The sequence below is a fragment of the Mustela lutreola genome, chromosome 4 (genome assembly GCF_030435805.1).
Source record: "Mustela lutreola isolate mMusLut2 chromosome 4, mMusLut2.pri, whole genome shotgun sequence".
In the NCBI taxonomy this organism is placed as follows: Eukaryota; Metazoa; Chordata; class Mammalia; order Carnivora; family Mustelidae; genus Mustela; species Mustela lutreola.
In genome coordinates, this window is record NC_081293.1 from 180,512,564 (window position 1) to 180,532,833 (window position 20,270).

The window sequence follows — 20,270 nt, forward strand, 5'->3', positions numbered from 1 at the left end:
TGAGAGAAACTTACTATTTTTTAAAGATTTTATTTGTTTATTTGACAGAGAGGGAACACAAGCAGGGGGAGTGGGAAAGGGAGAATCAGACTTCCCTCCGAGCAGGGAGCCTGATGCAGGGCTCAATCCCAGAACCCCGGGATTGTGACCTGAGCTGAAGGCAGATGCTTAATGACTGAGCCACCCAGGTGGCCCCTGAGAGAAAATTATTTTGAACAGAACTCTGTACCCACTAGTATAGAACTCTGTACCCTCACTAGTGTTTAAGTGGGGGTAAAAATAAATGAGAACTCTGAAAGTTTACAACACATATCCTTTTTGAGAAAATTACTTTGAAGAGCTATTCCCAGTAAAATGAAAACAAATCCAAGAAAGAGGAAGATTGGGATATAGGAAGCTATGGTGTGGAAAGAAACCAGTAATACTTAAAGAGTTGCATGCAAATAGAGGGACTGGGAAGCCCAAGTTTAATTGTTAAGAAAAGATTTATAAAAATGCAGAAATAAATGTGTGTATATGTATATTTTATATATATATATAACATTCTGTAACTAAAAATACAGAATAATATAAATACATATGTGTGTGTATTTATATGTGTGAATATATAGATATAAGTAACATTCTACAGCATTTCAGATGATTTAAACAAATTGGGGGTATAGGGAGAAAGTAAAACTGCTTAAGATCGTCTTATTTTTTGTTTCAGAATTTACAGGTGTAATATGGGCTTATTTAAATTCAAATAATATGGAAATACATAGAGTGAAAAATGAATGTCCTTATCTGTATATAACAAATTTGAACAGATTAGTAAGAAAAAGACATCTCAATATCTAGTTGACCAGAAAACAGGAAAAGGTGCCCAGTCTCATTAGTAATGAGACAAATGCCTATTAAAACCACAATGAAACAGGTATACAAATGGATAGGAATTGCCTAATTAAAAAGATTGACAATACCAATAATAAGTATTTTGTAAGCAGTTTGAACTTTTCTAGCAAAGGTAAAGATTTCCATATATTGGGACTCACAAATTACCTTTCTGGATTTTATAGCCAACAAATGTAGGTCCCTGTGCACCTGAAAACATGTACAAAAATATTTATAGCAGCATTAAGAGTCACTAATTTGAAACAGCCCAAATGTCTATTCATGCAACGTAGAATGGATAAATCGTGGTATATATTCATACAAAGAAATACTATTTGACAATGGAAATGAACAGACCACTTCATTCCCAACAACATGAATGAATCTCAGAAACATAGTTATGAATGATAGAGCCCAGAAAGAATATATACGATATCATTCTACTAAAATACACTTCAAAACTAGGCCAAAATAAACAATATTGTTTAGGGACACAAATTAGGTATGATAAAGCTATTAAAAGAAAGCAAGTTTTATGATTGCCATAAAAATAGGGAATGTGTTCTTCCTCTAGAAGTGAAAGAGGTGGGTTGCAGGGAGTTGGGGCCAAAAGGAGCAGGTAAGGGGGCATCTGGGTGCTGGCAGTATTCAGTATTTTGACCTGAGTGGTGATTGCCTTTTTTGTAATATGTTCAGCTATACATTTATAGTTAGATGTGTTCCTGTACATGTGTTATATTTCACCACAATGTTAAGTTAAAATGCACCCTTTCACATCTTTACTCTTCACTTTATTCCCCTCTCCAGAAGCAATCACTGTTAATAGCCAAGTTTCTTTCCGTGTGTAGTTGGTTTGTTGCTTGACTTGTTCATTTATTTTTTGAGAGAGAAGAGGATGTGAGTTCGGGAACCTGGGGGGAAGGTGGAGAGGGGTAGAGGGAGAGAGAGAATCTTAAGCAGGCTCCACAGCCCAGCATGGAGCCCCAGGAGCCCCAGGGAGGGGATTGATTTCAACACCGTGAGATGATGACCTGAGCAGAAATCACAGGTCAGTCGCTTAACCGACTGACCCACCCAGTTGCGCCTATATGTGGTTTATTCTTAATATTGTTAGGAAAACAAAAGTTTATGGTTTTTAAAAAGATTTATTAAAGAGAAAGAGAGGGAAGTCATGTGTGCTTGCGAGTGGCAGAGGAGCAAAGGAAGACAGAGAATCCTCAGGTGGACTCCCTGCTAAGAGAGGAGCTGGAAAGCCAAGGCTTGATCCCAGGGCCCTGAAATCATAACCTGAGCTGAAATGAAGAATCGGCTCTTTAACTGACTGAGCCACCCAGGTGCCACAAGTTTATTGGTTTAAAAAAAATATTAGAGGTAATGGGACATAGATCTTCCTAGGAGAAAAGGAAAGAAAAATAAGAAAGCTTAATTATTTCAGCCAAATCAGAAAAGTCAAAAACGAACAAGATTTTCTTGATATCAAAAAAGTTGAATAAAATTTGATTCTCAGGGCGCCTGGGTGGCTCAGTGGGTTGGGCCGCTGCCTTTGGCTCAGGTCATGATCTCAGGGTCCTGGGATCGAGTCCCGCATCGGGCTCTCTGCTCAGCAGGGAGCCTGCTTCTTCCTCTCTCTCTCTCTGCCTGCCTCTATGCCTACTTGTGATCTCTCTCTGTCAAATAAATAAATAAAATCTTAAAAAAAATTTGATTCTCAGTGTGTTCATTTTGTTAAAATGCACCAAGCTATACTCTTATATGCAGTTTTCTGTATTTTCCATTTCAATAAAAATTTAATTAAAAAAAAATACCCATTCCTGGTAAGGAAAAAATTGGCAGGCAGCCAAGAATAAAGGAAAATTTATTTTATTGTATAGGCTATGTGTAAGAAACCAATTGCAAATATTATACATTATGGTGAAACATTACCAATTTAAAATGAAAGTAAGACAAAATGCCCACGGCCTGGGTGGCTCGGTGGGTTAAAGCCTCTGCCTTCGGCTCAGGTCATGATCTCAGGGTCCTGGGATAGAGCCCCACATCAGGCTCTCTGCTCGCTAGGGAGCCTGCTTCCCCTTCTCTCTCTCTCTGCCTGCCTCTCTGCCTACTTGTGATCTCTGTATGTCAAATAAATAAATAAAATCTTTTAAAAAAAAAAAAAAAGAGAGAGAGGGGCGCCTGGGTGGCTCAGTGGGTTAAGGACTCTGCTTTGAGCTCGCGTCATGATCCCAGGGTTCTGGGATCGAGCCCCACATCGGGCTCTCTGCTCAGCATGGAGCCTGCTCCCCCCCCCCCCCGCCTACTTGTGATCTATCTCTGTCAAATAAATAAATAAAATCTTTTAATTAAAAAAAAAAAGAGAGACAAAATGCCCACTATCATCTCCACTCTTCAACCTTGTTCTAGAGGTTATTGCACTTTTAGAGAAAGTGCAATAATACCATAGAAGACAAAGAAAAACATAAAAGTACATGTATTGGAAAGAAAGAGCTGAAAGTTGTCATTAATAACATGTACATGATTGTCTACTGTAAAATCTGAGATAATTAATGATAACTAATACCAGAATTCAGACAGTTGACTGGATAAAATTTGAACTTGCAAAGATAAATTATTTCTGTATATATTAACAACAACCAATTAAAAAATAGAACAAAAGAGATAAGCATTCACCATTGTATGGAAAATTATAAAGTACTTAAAAATTAAAAAACAAGAAAACAATCTATACTGATGGTTATTAAAAAAGATGAGGATAAATGGCTAGAAACTAGGTTCCTTCATGACTCAACAGAGAAGCAACAAGAATGGTAAAAAAATTCTCTACCATTTGCCCAGATTCTCCAAATGTTAACATTTGATCACATTTGCTTGATCCTGTTCCCTCTCTTTTCTTCCCTCTTCTCTCCTCTCCCTTTTTACCCCCTCTTTCTATGCATATATGACACATGTATATGTATACACATGTATATTGCTTTTGTTTGAGTCGTTTGAGGGTAAGCTATAGACATGATACCCTGTTACTCCTAAATACTTTAGTGTTCCTGGAAAACAAATATTCTCTTTGACTGCAGAACAAGTATCCAAAATAGGAAATTACCACTATTAACACTAGAAGGAATGGATAAAATTAACACCAGAGTCTGATTTACAGACCTTACCTTTAGATTTTGCCAGTTATTCCAGTGATGTCCTTTGTAGTAAAAGAAAATGCCAAATCATGTGTTGCATTCAGTTTTCATAGATCTTTAGCTTTGACATTGATATTTTTCAACATTATAGACTAGTTATACTGTGGCATATCACTTTGTTTGTGTTTATCTTGTGTTTTTTTCATGATTACATTCAGCTTATGCATTTTTGGTAGGAATGCTGAAGTCTTTTTTTCTTTTTTAGAGGAAGTGCAAGCAAGGAGGGGCAGAGAGAGAAGGAGAGCAGAAATCTTAAGCAGGCTCCACGGCCAGCATGGATCCCCATCCAGGGCTCGATCTCACAACCCTGAGATCATGACCTGAACCAAAAATCAAAGAGTTGGATGCTTAGCTGACTGGGCAACCCCACAGTCCCCACCCTGAAGTAATACTGTGTTCACGTCCCTTGCAGATGGTGTTGATTTTTCCTGTTATGATGACATTAATTTTGATCACCTGGATAAGATGATGTCTTATATCAAGGGATTTTTTTTCTTTTTTTTTAAGATTTCATTTATTTGTCAGAGAGAGAGCAAGTGAGCAAGCGAGCACAAGCAGGGGAGTGGCAGGCAGAGGGAGAAGCAGACTCCCTGCTGAGCAGGGAGCCCCATGTGGGACTGGATCCCAGGATCCTGGGATCATGAACTGAGCCACCCTGGCATCCTTCAAGGGACTTCTTACATTTGTGGGGGGTTTTTTGTTCTGTTTTGTTTTGTTTTGAACAAACTGACTCCAAAATTGATTGCAAGTATAGATGGAGAAAAACAGCCCAGAAGTTCTTTGAAAAAGTAACAGAAAGGGGAATTTGTTCTACTGGATATTGAGAAGATACTTCAAAGCTATCATAATTAAAACTGTGATAATGGTATAGGAGTTGATAATTAGCAGAGCTGGTGGAACTGAATAGAGTCCAGAAGCCAATGATGATATATAACTAGGTACAGTGTAACAACTACCTCAAGTATGCTGTGCTCAGTACTTGAACTCATCATAACACCAGAGTCTGTCAAAGCAGATTTATTTGATTGCTGCTATCTTCTACACTAAGATTATCTGCCCTGAGAAGCCAGATCTTTACATATGCATCTCATATAGGGTACGGAGTTCCTCTGGTAGGAAATGCATATATAACTATGTAATAATGCTTGCTGGTATGAATAGATTGCTTTTGCCTGAACAGCTTGGACTCTGGGAGTAGTAAAAAGGTCTGCTTGCTGGTCAGGGGCATGAGCCAGCTGGCTCATTCCTCTTTGGCTTTCCAGTCCAGTTTTCCAGATGTAAAATAGAAGACCTGTCTTCTCTGGTCGAGGTAATGGAAAGCTTTATATTTGGAAAAAAGTGACCAGTTAAACGAAACTGAATCTATCCTTTAGGCTATTTGATATTTATAACTAGCTAATACTTTCAGCAGTAAAGGTTTTTATTTTTTTTTAATGGCCTCCCCACAAATTAATATTTAGAGGTGGCTACATCTTGTAAGTAATAAATTTACTACGCAATAAATGTTATATGCTATTTTACTTGCAAGCTTTTCCATTAATTTTCTGTGATTTTGCTTTATATTGATTGTGTGCACTCTCTCTCTCTCTCTCTTTTTTTTTTTGTAAGATTTATTTATTTATTTGAGAGACAAAGCGAGAGGGAGATTCCCAAGCAGATTCTGTGCTGAACGTGGAGCCGGTCATGGGGCTCGATCTCAAAACCCTAAGATCAGGACCTGAGCCAAAATCAAGGGTTGGATGCTTAACCGACTGTGCCACCCAGGTGCCCCAGTTGTGTGCATTCTTAAAAAGTAATAGATTTTGTGTCCAAGTTTGTGATTAGACCTGGATATTGGGATTTTCCTAATTCTACTCTAGAGCATGTCAATTTAGTGTGTGATAAAGTTGGCATTTCAACTCAGTATAGAAGAGATGGCTTTCCAGAAGTGGTTTGATGGCAAAAGCCTATACATTTCGGGAGGAAAATTAGAGTCCTACCTCATAGAGTCCACAAAAACAAATTCTGGATATATTCCGTTTCTGAGTATTAAAAAAAAACCTGTAAAATTACTAGAACTAAATGAAAATATTTTTATAATTTTATGATTCAGAGATAAATGAAATATAAAGCAGTCTTTTTTCTTTTCTTTTTCTTTTTCTTTTTTTTTTTTTTTTTTGCAAAGGTACCTTTATTAAAAGATTGAGAGATTCAGTAACACAAAAACTTCCATACATTAAAAGATAAAATTAAGACAAGTAGCAGGTTGGATGAAAGAAATATTATAAATAAATAATTTCTACAAATCTGTAAGATAACAACTAGGTAGATAGAAAAGCAAGGGGTATGATCAGGCAGCTCCCCACAGAAAAACTAGAAATGGGCTGGTTAACATGTGCACTAGTAAAAAATCAGGGAAATACAGATAGCTGACCCTCATTTGTACCCTTTCAATGGGCACACAGGAGAGAGGTTAAAGAGAGTGTGAAGAAATAAGTACTTCCAGAAATCATTTGGGCATATAATTGTTCCAGTCTCTTTGGAGAGCAATATGGCTCTTTCACATTGCATCTGTAACACTTTAAAGCATATATTCCTTTGACGCAGAAGTACTCAGACATTTGCATGTGAACGTATGTAAAGGAAGCTTTGTTAAAATACTGTAATGGCGAAAACATTGACTAATCCGGCTAATCATCTGTCACCTTAATGTTGGGCAGCTAGCTTCTCTTTTCCTGTGGGCTGGAGTAGAAACTAAAGCCCATTTCCCTGGTTACCATGAGCTCTTGCTTCTGCCCGGGTTAAAGAGCAAGTGTTTGTGACGAGGTGAGCCCAAGGAAGAGAAGATGGTTCAGACATCATAGATACACATTCCCTTAGCTGGATGTTGCCTTGTGAATATTGGGAGTCACCTCTGCATACTAGTTCAGTTTTAATTTTTGACTTTTTTACGCTTGAGTTTTTTACATTTTCTAGTGGAAGTTTCTGAATTAGGTAACCTAATTCAAAGGGTAATTTCATTAGAAGCAAGTCATTTTTAGGAAAGTGGGATTTGCACATGGTGAGTTTGGGGGAGGATTCAGAGAACTATTTAACAATCTAAAACCCAATTTTATTTTGGTCAAGGCTGATGAACCTGTGCTATATCCCACACAATGAAAATAAGTGCTTAGTTTCCCTGGCATTAGCCCTGACAAATTCCCCTGATTTATTCAAAGTAAAATTTGACTTTCTGATATGTTAGTCACTCTTGGGCTATAAATATGTACAAAGAAATCTCTAGTTACTGACTGAAGAGAAAGAAGAGTTACCTTTTACTCCCAGCTATCAGACTTCTTGACAGCATGTTTAATATTTATCAAACATTGATCAGATTCTCTTTACCCAGCAGTTTAATTTGCATAGATAATGGAATTACAAAAGCCAGCAATTGAGTTAGACCAGCCCTGTTCAATAGAAATGTTATGTGAGCCACAAATGGAAAAATTTCCAGTAGTCACATTAAAAAAGTAAAAGGTGGCATTAATTTTAATACTTCTATTTAACTCAGGACATCAAAAATACATTTCAACATACATTCAATACAAAAATTAGTAATTCTGTATTCATTTTTGGATACGAAGTCTTTGAAATCCAGTGGGTATTTTACATTGAAATCATATCTCATTCTGGACCATCCTCATTTCAAGTGCTCAGCATTAATACACGGTTAGTGGCTACTGCATTGAAAGTGCAGGACTAGACTTTAAGCTCTAGAGGACAGAAATGACAGTGGTCCTATCACTGTATCCCCAGCACCTTAGGCAGTACCTGGTACAAAGCAAGTATCCAGTAATATTTTTGGCTTAATGAATGAATGAATGAGTGAATAAATATGAGACCATCTTTTCACTAACTCCTCAACCTTTAATCCATTTGAGTTACATTTGTCACAAAAATAGTTGTCAAGTAACTCATAGTGGAAAATTATAGAGAGAAAATCCTAGAATATAGTGTATGTCTTTTCAAATATTTGTCCAAAAGCAGTTTTAGAAAAGTATCTGTTGACTTCAGGGAGTAAAGCATATGACGTTATATAGATTCTCAAAGTTCCCATCTGTTGACCACAACAACTCTGTTTTGTTTTTTCTTTAAATATGTCTCACTAACTTTTAGAAGCATTTCTGTTTTGAGAAGACCATTGCATAATCCAGCCCCTGCCCCTGAAAGCGTATATCTCTGAAGTATAATGATACCAAAGTCCATTAGGAGCTATACACTATTTTTATCATCCCTGTCACTGTTTACTTTAACCTGAAACTAGAATCATGAAACTCCTAGTGTCTTTTTTCTTTTTTTAAGATTTTATTTATTTTTATTTGAGAGAGGGAGTAAGAGAGAGCACGAGAGGGGAGAAGATCAGAGGGAGAAGCAGACTCCCCTTGGCGCTGGGAGGCTGATGCGGGACTCCATCCTGGGACTCCGGGATCATGACCTGAGCTGAAGGCAGTTGCTTAACCAACTGAGCCACCCAGGTGCCCTGTCTCCTAGTGTCTTTTATATCGCTCCACTGGTTTCAGGTGTTATGGGTAATACAGGACAATTGTTATACATGATCTTTGCCTTTGAGGAGCTTTGGAGAAGAAAAACAAATGTTCACAAAATGAGTAGAGAAAAATTTATAAATTTTTGTTTAGTGTTTTTTGTGTGCCTTGGGCTTGGTACTAGAAAGGTCAATGCAAGTACATTCCTCTTTCTTCAAATAGTTCACACACTTGGAAAGATTAATATATAAGCCAATAAGCATTTTAATAGAAATCTGAAAAATCTGTAGGTACAGGCTTAATTAATATCCCCTTATACAGATGAGGAAGCTGAGATACAGTGAGGGTCAGTGACTTGCTCAAGGTAGCAGTTAGAAACCTGGATTCAAATCTAGACATTTGTAGGAGCTTTTACTTTTTCTTCCACACCACACTTTCTGTGTTTTGAGATTCCTAGAAAGAGAAATTTCGTTCTTCAGTTGAGGTAAATCACAGCTTATGAGTAAATTTTCTAAATGATTATAGTTTGTCTAATATATTCATGTATTTACATAGATACAGTATAATAATCTTGCTGTGTGTGTATATCCTATTATTTGAATCGCAGGGTATTGAACTTTAAGGGCCCTAGGGTTTAATGATGAGAAAGCTGTAAGGGCTGGATTTGGAGGCATTTCCACAAGTAAGCATTGAAGGGTAGGAGACCAGGCCAAGGGCTAAGGGAAGGACTTGGCTTTATAAGCAGAGAGACAAACTTAGGCAGAAGTGTGAGCTATAAGGCCAAAGTTATGTTGTGAAAGGCTCTAAATTTGAATTTATACCCCAGGAAGTGAGATTTTGATTAACAAAATACATAAGGCCTATGTTAGGTTGGTAATAAGTGTTTTTTTTTAATATAACATGTTTGTTAGGTGTCCAGCATCATCCTAAATATTAATTAACATTATACTAATATCTGTTCCTAGTATAGGAAAGTAGGTAAGTCTTTAGGGTGACTGACAACTATTGTGGCTTTTTATTCCATCCAGTATGGATTTAAGCATCTTTGGTTCTGCAGCTATGTAAGGGTTTGTGTAGACTGGTATAAAAAATTGTAAGGATAATAGAAATAATCTAAAAATTTAGGATTTTTTTACTCTAATCTCGAAGTAGTTTTTAGTGAACTAGTTGATGCAATTTAAACTTCAGATAGCTTTCAAATATAAACTGTAGAAATAGCTTTTCTTAGTAAAGCTCTCAGTAGGTTGAAAGATGCTCTTTGAGATAACTATAAGGATATTTTTTGTTAACTGCCATACTGTCTGGAGTGGTATTTAATTCTAAATCTTTCTATAACTCTTTGAAAGCCAGTTTTCTTTTTAAGTGTATAATTATATAGTGTGGACAAATCATAGGTTTTATGTGTGTGTATTTTTATTTATACATGACTCATTCACATTTGTGATTATATTTATGTAGTTCTCTAATATTTTCAGTTTAATTTAGTTGGCCTGTGTTTTTGTTCTCCTCTAAGGAAATAAGAAAATTTGTCCTGTTAGCTTTTTGCTTATTAAACCTCTCCTCCTTCTTGAAAATTTCAAGTTGTCAACCATTTTTTTGAGTTTATAATGCTATTTTACCTCCCTTGGAAAAAAAAAAAAAACTTTTCACAGTGACCAAAATCTGAAAGTTAGTTGTATGAAATAGAAATGGAGACTAGCTCCTTAAAAACTTAAGTAGTCATGTGTGAATGTAAAAAATAACCTAAGCATATAAAAAGTAAATCAATGTTATAAATTTTCCCTGATTCCCTCTTAAAGCTAAAATGATTGTGACCAAATTTGTTTGTGCTTTTAATCTGCTTGGCCATCTGTGGAAAACCGTCTTATTCTCTCCTAGGCCACAGACCTCCACCAGCACGAAGTGGACATCGTTGTGTGGCAGATAATACCAACCTCTATGTGTTTGGAGGTTATAACCCAGATTATGATGAATCTGGAGGGCCAGATAATGAAGACTATCCTCTCTTCAGGGAGCTTTGGAGGTATCATTTTGCTACAGGAGTATGGCACCAGATGGGCACAGATGGCTACATGCCCCGGGAATTGGCATCTATGTCACGTGAGTGCAAGCAGTTCTGAACTTTTGACTTTATGAAATGTCTGTGAGGACAGGTCAGTGTCACATGGTTCTTGTTAATAATTTGTAATAATACTGTCATATGATTAAACCCTATTAAGGGATAGACTTGCTACTGTGGTAAGAATGCAGCATGGTGGTTCAAAATCACTTGGGAGGCTAGTCCTGAGTTTGAATCTAGCTGTATACCGTTTCCTTGCCTGATGATTCTTAGGTTCAAGGTCTTTACTTGTAAAATGGGATTAGTAATATTTCAGAGGGTTTAATAGAAAGTAGCAGATACAGGCTAAGTAAAATATAGTAGAGGCTCAACAGAGGGGGTTTATAATGACGATAATAGCTTCTGAGCAAAGTACTCCACACGTAGTATCCGTTTACCTCACAGCATTTCTGTGATGCACTTTAGAGTTATTGCCGTTGTACAAATGGAAAACAGGATGTTAGAGGGGCCTTAAGGGACTTTAACTGAGATCATACAAGAATTGAAACCTGGCTCTTGCAGCTCCAGAGCCATGCTGGCTCTCAAACTATATCAGCTGAACAATTGATTTCTCAAAATGCCATTGAGGTAAAATAGTAGCACGATTTGGGGGGTACTTGTCGTTAGAGAAAGAATGTGTGTGCATGTGTGTGTGTGTGCGTGCGTGTGTGCATGTGGTGGCAGAAACAGAAGAAATAGAACACCAAAGTTACCAGCAGGATATTGGTGTTTCTTTTTATCTGGTGAAGGATTAAGGTGACAGAAGCATAATTTAAAATGTAGAGATCATTCATTCCCCTGGCAAAACCAGAATGATCCTTTTATCCCTTCATCCAGAGTCCTGCTGGGTCTTTGCTGAGGCAAAGATGATACTTCATTTTCTCTGCTTTGCTGCATACTTGAACTGTCTTCAGTGACAGTGCTGTGCCATAGTTCATGTCCTCTAGTAGTGTTAGACACAGTATTTCAGGAACTCCACAAACACGTACTGAATACACGTGTCACATACCTAACAACAAGCTGGCCTTATGGTTTAGTCCGTACAGTTTGAAGTTAGCCTTTTCCTGCAGAACTTTATAGTAGTTAGATGTCAGTGGTTTGAGTTACCTTCTGAGAGAGCATTAAAGCAGACATTTTTTTAGTTTCTCTTATTCTGGGTTTACGTGGGAACATACCGCAGGTAGCCAGTACATAATGGACATGTGCGTCTCCTTCCCCAGTTGTGCTGCATGGAAACAACCTGTTGGTGTTTGGAGGTACAGGCATCCCGTTCGGTGAGAGCAACGGCAATGACGTCCATGTGTGTAACGTGAAGTATAAGAGATGGGCTTTACTCAGCTGTCGGGGGAAGAAACCCAGCCGTATATACGGACAGGTACCAATCTGTGGCCAATCGTGGTGGATGTATTAGTGCAGATCTTTCTAGTTCTAAGGACAATGTCAGAATATTTGTTACTACTTTTTTTTTAAACAGAGAATGAATTCACTGTTTAATACTTGATTTTTCAGTTCATTTTTTCAAGAAGATTTTATTTATTTGAGAGATGAGAGAGAGTATGAGTCTTTGGGGAGGGGAAGAGACAGAGGGAGAAGCAGTCTCCCCAGCAAGGGGCTCGATCCCAGGATCCCATGACTGGCTGAGCCACCCATGTCCCTAGGTTTTTTGTTTTCCTTTATTTATTTATTTGAAAGAGAGAGAGCACACACATGAGTGGGGGGAGGGCAGAGGGAGAGAGAGAATCCTCCAGCAGATTCCCCACTGAATGCAACACCACACCGGGCTTGATCTCAAGACCCTGAGATCATGGCCTGAGTTGAAATCAAGAATCAAGCGTTCAACTGACTGAGCCACCCAGGCACCCACTGATTTTTCAGTTCTGATGTGAAGTCATAATTGCAAATCTGGTTGTTATTACCTCCTTTCCTTTTTTTCCTCACTCTTTATTTCTAATCCAATTTGGGATCATGACCTAGATCTATACAGAAGTATTTTTTTTTTAAAAGATTTTTATTTATTTATTTGAGAGAGAGAGAGACGGAGAAAGCATGAGCAGGGAGAGGGGCAGAGAGAGAAGCAGACTCCCTGCTGAGCAGGGAGCACAATTTGGGATTTGATCCCAGGACCCTAGGATCATGATCTGATCCAAAGGCAGCTGCTTAACTGACTGAGCCACCTGGGCGCCCCTCTACAGAAGTATTTTAAAGGTCAGGATGCACTCTGCCTCCACTCCCACCCCCAATGAGTTTGGGCTCTACATATGGTCATCATCTCTAAAATGATATGATTCTTTGGAGAGCTTTCTGACCTAAGTAGTAGAGTAGATAATATCTGCACTTGGAAAGGACTTAATACAGGCTAGTCTGAGCTGAAACATAGGTTATGTGGACATTAGTTTCTAGTTAATTCCAGTGCTTCAAAAGGTCTGAAAAGTTCTATCCAAAAAGATAGGGAGCAACCCTCCAACATCGGCGACCCTTGGAGAGTAATGGGCTAAACTTAAAAGCATCTTTAGCTTCTTTTTCAACTGGCCAACATTAGTACTGATAATAAATACCTCCTAAGCTATGTGTAGAGGTACATACTGGATAGCTCTATTCCACTGGAGGAGGCATTAAAACTCTGAGAAATGACCATAACAAAAGCGGAATTTATGCTGACGGGAGTCTGGTAGAAAATGTGACATTTTTAGGACTACCAACTTTAGACATTTTACTTAAGGGGTTCTGGTGCCTTATTTTCTTTTCTTTTTTTTTTTTTTTAATTTTTTATAATCATATATTTTTATCCCCAGGGGTACAGGTCTGTGAATCACCAGGTTTACACACTTCACAGCACTCACCAAAGCACATACCCTCCCCAATGTCCATAATCCCACCCCCTTCTCCCAAACCCCCTCCCCCCAGCAACCCTCAGTTTGTTTTGTGAGATTAAGAGTCACTTATGGTTTGTCTCCCTCCCAATCCCATCTTGTTTCATTGATTCTTCTCCTACCCACTTAAGCCCCCATGTTGCATCACCACTTCCTCATATTAGGGAGATCATATGATAGTTGTCTTTCTCTGCTTGACTTATTTCGCTAAGCATGATACGCTCTAGTTCCATCCATGTTGTTGCAAATGGCAAGATTTCATTTTTTTTGATGGCTGCATAGTATTCCATTGTGTATATATACCACATCTTCTTGATCCATTCATCTGTTGATGGACATCGAGGTTCTTTCCATAGTTTGGCTATTGTGGACATTGCTGCTATAAACATTCGGGTGCACGTGCCCCTTTGGATCACTATGTTTGTATCTTTAGGGTAAATACCCAATAGTGCAATTGCTGGGTCATAGGGCAGTTCTGTTTTCAACATTTTGAGGAACCTCTATGCTGTTTTCCAGAGTGGCTGTCTGGTGCCTTATTTTCATATCTGCTTCTTCTTCCTGAGAGCATCTTTCTTAACACTGCCTAGAAAGAGAAGCAGCTTTGCGTGGAAATGTTCATGTCTGTGATGTATACATTCTTTGGTTGGCCAGGATCCCTAAACGATATCCAGTCCTCTTGCCTATCTAGGTAGAACTGCTTTGTAGTTGAGCAAAGCTTTACCTTTCTTTCTTAACTTTTCTTTCTTTTTAAAGATTTGTTTATTTATATATTAGATTGAGAGAGAGAGAGTGCATGTGGTGGGGAAGGGGTGGAGGAAGAGGGAGAGAGAGTCATAAGCAGACTCCATGCTGAGCAGCCCGATGCAGGGCTTGGTCTAACAACCCTGAGATCATGACCTCAGCCAAAACCAAGAGTGGGACACTTAACCAACTGCACCACCGAGGCACCCCAAAGCTTTACCCTTCTAAAAATAATCCCTGGGTTCTCTAAAAATCTTTAATCTTTTATTTATTTATTTTTAGGTATATTTTTAAAAGATTTTATTTTTTAGGGGCATCTGGGTGGCTCAGTCATTAAGTGTCTGCCTTCAGCTCAGGGCATGATCCCAGGGTCCTGGGATCAAGCCCCCACATTGGGCTCCCTGCTCAGTAGGAAGCCTTTTACTCCCTCTCCCACTCCCCCTGCTTGTGTTCCCTCTCTCACTGTGTCTCTCTTTGTCAAATAAATAAATAAAATCTATTAAAATTTTTAAATTTTTTATTCATTTATTTGAATGAGAGAGGGAAAGAGCCCAAGTTGGGGGAGGAGCAGAGGGAAAAGGACAAGCAGACTCCCCACTGAGCAGGGAGCACAATGACATGGAGCTTGATCCCTGGACCATGACATGACCTAAGCCTAAATCAAGAGTCAGATGCTCAACAGACTGAGCCACCTCAGTTCCCCCCAGATCTATAATCTTTTAAAGGTCTGCTATTTTAGAAGGTTAAAAAGTAGAAGAGAATTTCATGAAGTCTCATTTTGGGGTATTGAATACGTTTGTATTCTTTAACCAGGCGTTAATGAATCAATGGTATTCACCTTTCCTTGCCCTCCAGGCCATGGCGATCATCAATGGCTCCCTTTATGTTTTTGGAGGGACAACTGGCTACATTTACAGCACAGATCTGCACAAACTAGATCTCAATACAAGAGAGTGGACACAACTAAAACCAAACAACCTGTCCTGTGATCTGCCAGAAGAGAGGTGAGGTTCTAGGATCAAAGCATATTTATTCTTTCTTGCTAAGTTTGACTTTTTTCTGAATACTGCTAATACGGTTTGACGAAGACTCTTACAGCCTGGTTAAAATAGCCAACTGCTGGTAGATTCCAGTTCAGCATTAAAGAAAAGTCATCTGGTTAAGGAATGATATTTCCCCCTTAACCATAGATTTTTTTCTCATAGTATTTCTTTTTATATCTCATTTTTTCCTGCATTAGGAAGATAGTAACACTTTGAAGAAGAAACCAGTGGTAGCAAATGTAATTAAATGCCATATTACAGACAAAACAATCACTTTCTAGTTACTTTTTGATTTGCCTTCTTAACTTGCGCTTTGGGATTATTTGGCTCATTTGCTCGCAGCTGTATACCCAGAGAGCCTGTGGCACTCAATTCCCATAGTGGTACTCAGTGAATATTGACTTGGGGGGGGCGTGGTGGTTGGATGGGTGGATGAGAGGAGGGGAGGACCTTCATTTCAAGTGCCCTGTTAAGCATGCAGACTTCACAGGTGAAGTCTTCACAGGTGGCTCCTAGGCACCTTCTGGGAGCAGTCCTAGGCCTTTCACTTTTCTTTCCTGCCAGGACTTGCCTCTTAGAATTAGAAATACTTCTGTGAAATAATTTTTTCCTCTCCAGTTTAAAAGCAAAGACAGTAAATAGTTTTTTATTCACTTTGTTTAGATGAATCCAGTTATCTCTTCGTTTCCTTTAAACAAAACGGCCTAGAGGTTCTAAGGAAGGCTTTATTTTTGTTGTAGGATGGCAGTGGGCTGATGTTTGCAGAGCTACCATGTGAGGACTCGGGGGTGGGCTGCTGCTGGAATAATTTTGATGTAATTTATTTTATCAGCACCAGGGCCTTCAGGGAAAGGAGGAAATAGATTAAGTTTTCAAAGCATTTTCACATGGTTGCCTTCTTGAATCATTTTATGGACACATTATAAATGATTTCACTTCTAGCTAGACTGCTTGGATAAAAGTCCTGGTAGGTGTTTCACATTATAATCACAGTTCTATGTAGCAGAATTTTTCTGATATTTTTGTATCTATTAAATAAGTATCTTAATTTGAAAGTCCATACTGTGGGGTTTCTAATGAAATGTAGACAGATCACTTTTTACAAACTCTGTAATAATTTCCCTCCTTATACAAGTTATCACAAAAAGATTTTAGAAAATCTGGAAAATACAGATAAGTAAAATGAAGAAAATGAAAAAAATATAATATAAATCTAGAGATAGTCAGGGTTAACATTTTGGATCTATCTCTGTAGTCATTTTCTCTGCATATTTGTGTATGTATAAATTTTTCATGGGATTAGAGCCTATCTGCTCTTACATTTTTTTTTTTTTTTCAGTTAATGACATGGAAAGAAGTTCTTGATATATTAACTGTCCTCTCTGTCTGTATTCTTACTGGTTGCATGCTAATCCATTTTATGTCTATTCTGTAATTCATTTAACCAATTCACTATTGTTAAACACTTAGATTGTTTTTAACAATTTATTACTATGAATAATTATCCAACAAAAGCCTTATGGCAAAATCTTAGGTAGATCATTTTTCACTTCATTATAAACAGATTCCATGTATGTTTTCAGATACAGACATGAAATTGCACATGATGGGCAGAGGATTTACATCTTGGGAGGTGGTACTTCCTGGACAGCTTATTCCTTAAACAAGGTATATTTAAAAATAATAATAATGAGAGAGAAAAGGACAGAGAGAGGCATGTTTCATACTAAGTAAGATAATTCTGTGACTATAGATACTTGAATTTTGGAACAGTTTCTTAACACCTTTTTTTTTTTTTTTAAGATTTTATTTATTTATTTGACAAAGAGAGATCACAAGTAGGCAGAGAGGCAGGCAGAGAGAAAGAGGAGGACGCAGGCTCCCTGCCAAGCAGAGAGCCCAATGCGGGACTCGATCCCAGGACCCTGAGATCACGACCTGAGCCGAAGGCAGAGGCTTAACCCACTGAGCCACCCAGGTGCCCCTTAACACCTGTTTTATGTTACATGCTCTTTATAACATATGGCCAAACTCTGTCCCTGATATGCTTTCCAGTTGACCATTGTATCCATCACACTCTGAAAAACATGAAAATTATCCCCGGCATAAGCTGGATGGGGGAAGTGACTAAAAGGAAGAGATAGTAGCTTGTATGGAGAAACTAATGAGAACTGGAACCATGATGCTCAGGATGTCACAGCTTTGTCATCGTCAGTGCTGTGTATTTAGAAAGAACTTTGCAGGTCTAGGACTGTGCATCTGTAGGAAGCTGCACTCTGATGGGTTTTTATTCATCCACTCCTGTGGTGTTGCTAAATTAACATCTCCCAGGAGGAATCTAGATTAGGCTACAGAGCCCCTGGGCTGTTTTGGCACTTTATTGGTCTTTTTCAAGTTTTGTTAAAACTGCATTATCGTATTTTCTTATCAACACTTACTTTCTGGTATAAAAATGGTAAATGTTTGTTGTAAAAAATGTGACAGTTGCAGAATTCCAACTGTTTTCTCTTTTTTTCTGTGATTAAAAAAAAAATGGAATCCTGTATCTGTTTAACTTTCAACTGTATCATTTAATGTTTTGCCTTCTTTTAGAATTAGGGAAGATTGGAGAAAGGCAAAAGAAATGAAGACTTTCCAACTAAGAATACGTGTTTGTTTAGGCTGTTATTAAAAAATCCGGTTTTCAGGCTAGCTAAAATTACGTGTGTGATTCTTCTTTCTTTCTTTTTTCTCCCCAAGATCCATGCATACAACCTTGAAACGAACGCATGGGAGGAAATTGCCACAAAACCCCATGAAAAAATAGGTAAATTTAAAATATTGATTCACTTATCTTTAATAAATATATTTTAATTTTTACTTGTTTCGAAGGGGGGAAAGTACTCTTATTGAGTTATATGACAAGTAAAATACGTTATGCTGGTCCAGTTATTATTCTTCCTCTGTAATTGTGCAGAGACTTTTAATGGGGATTGTTACATTCTGTGGAAGCAGGGAAATGTGGGTGGGTTAGGAAGCAGACACTTGAATCAAGATCCACCCATCTTTTTGTGGGTAAAAGGACTTGGAAAAGCCACTAGTAACTCCTTCCCCTACCATCCCATTTTGTTCCCCTGGCTCCTGAATGCTGTACGGTTACAGCGAGACTTGGATGGCTTTTTTTTAGTGTGAAATAAGGAAGGATTGGAAGGACTAGTCAGTGTTTGCTTAATGCAACAATGGGCTTGTTTTAAGTGTCTAAGAGTTATTCCTAGTGTGTCTTTCGCCATGGCACATCAGCGTTAGTCTTAGTTTTTCTGTGAATAATGGAATTTCTGTGTTTATTATGTGTTTGGCAGGATTTCCTGCAGCCCGAAGATGTCACAGTTGTGTCCAAATAAAAAATGGTAAGGTTTCTAAAGAACATTCTAGTTCCGTTTTATAATTGTACGTGCTGAGAATGTCTTTATGTGTATATAAAGGGCACAATTTTGAGAAGAGTCTGTTTCTTATAGCTTAAACTCAAGGGAAATCCATAAAGTTATGCTTCTTTTAGTGGTTTTCATCAGGTACATGAGTGGGGTGTCTGGGTTCCCTCAGTTACGAGAGAACTCAAAGACTGGCAATAAATAAGCTTGTCTTATACGGGCTGACCTTTCAGCACCCCACCCCAAAGCTGTCTGTGGTTATGGTGGGTAATACTGATAATCTTGACATATAATTGAGACCTCGGTGGACATAGTATTAAAATTACAGTAACTCCTTCAGAGTGGTATTTCATAAAGTTTATTCTGTGCTCTGTCTGATGCCAAATAGGACTCTTAGCTCATTCTTTGGCTGTATTACAACAGAGGCATTGTATGGCTTCCCAAAGCAGCTGTGCCTACCTCGTCCGAGTGTGATAAATGACTCCTCTTTGGACAACCCTCCTGTCTTCTAATTTACAGCTTATTTTATGGTTTGGTACACCCCCTTCCATTTTTCCTGGGGGGAAGGTGTGTATAAGTGAGTTTGAGAGCCCATATCCTTTCAGCAGTTTAGTTGGGATTTAACTAGGATTATGCTGCCATCTCCAGTACAAAGCTGCTTTTTATGATGCTTCTGCTTTCTGGATAAGATGTGTAGATCGTGGCGTTGTTCAGCTTTGCCTCTCGAGGAAGCAAAGCTATACTTTGCCTTGGCCCTAAACTTTTCTTGAATCTTAGCCAAAGAAGTTTCCAGTGTGTTTTATGGTTTAATTAAGTATTGGCTTGAGCTTGATCTAGACCTGAATGAAGACATCTCATCATTTGATCCATTGAGGCCGGATACCGTACCAGTGGAATTCAGTCTTAGTTTGGGGCATTTCATTTGAATGTTACAAGATGACCAGTTATAACTATCTAACTTTACAAACATAAAACATCAACAATGATGAAGAACCTTTGATTTTGGGGAAGGTTGAAAGAACTGTGTAGATCAAATGGGGCTTCACACTGTCCTCCTTTGGCTAAAGAAAGCTTGGAAGAACCACTTTTATGCCCCTGAACTGAACATTGCAGTGAATGTTTCTCCTCAGGTTAAATGTCTGCATAGAGGACGTTTGTCTTTATGGGCAGACAAATATCCATCCTTTCTAGAACATTATTTGAAAGAAGAATTTGCAAACTGGTGGCCTGCAATTATGTTTTGTCTGGCTCGTGTGTGTCTTAAGTTTTTTTGGATTAGTGGATAACACTTAAAAATCAAAATGTTTCCCTTAGGAAAAAAAAAATCCAGATTTCAAGCTTCTGTGGAAAAATCAGAAGATCTGGCTGTTGTGGGCCTTAAGTTCCACAAGGTGTCGGTCAACTGGCGCTGCATCACCATCACCCCCTTTAGAGTGTGTGCACTCCTGTTGGCTTATTTTCCCTGGACCTTCTTGTCCATTCACTTCCTGTGCCTGGCACCTATAGGTATTTGGATTTGAGGACCCAGACATGAAGCCTGCTTAGAGACTT

The 20,270-nt window shown here is 38.3% G+C and overlaps 1 protein-coding gene across 3 annotated transcripts in view; it reads left to right on the top strand.

Moving 5' to 3' along the window:
* The window catches only part of KLHDC10 (kelch domain containing 10), a 58,265-nt gene that overhangs the window by 36,649 nt on the left and 1,346 nt on the right, over nt 1–20,270 (top strand). For all 3 annotated transcript variants that reach the window (XM_059171856.1, XM_059171857.1, XM_059171860.1), the window contains 6 exons: nt 10,439–10,660; nt 11,879–12,033; nt 15,125–15,273; nt 16,896–16,980; nt 18,052–18,118; nt 18,651–18,698. In XM_059171856.1, coding sequence (XP_059027839.1) covers nt 10,439–10,660; nt 11,879–12,033; nt 15,125–15,273; nt 16,896–16,980; nt 18,052–18,118; nt 18,651–18,698 — 726 coding nt within the window. The remainder of the gene's footprint in view (nt 1–10,438; nt 10,661–11,878; nt 12,034–15,124; nt 15,274–16,895; nt 16,981–18,051; nt 18,119–18,650; nt 18,699–20,270) is intronic.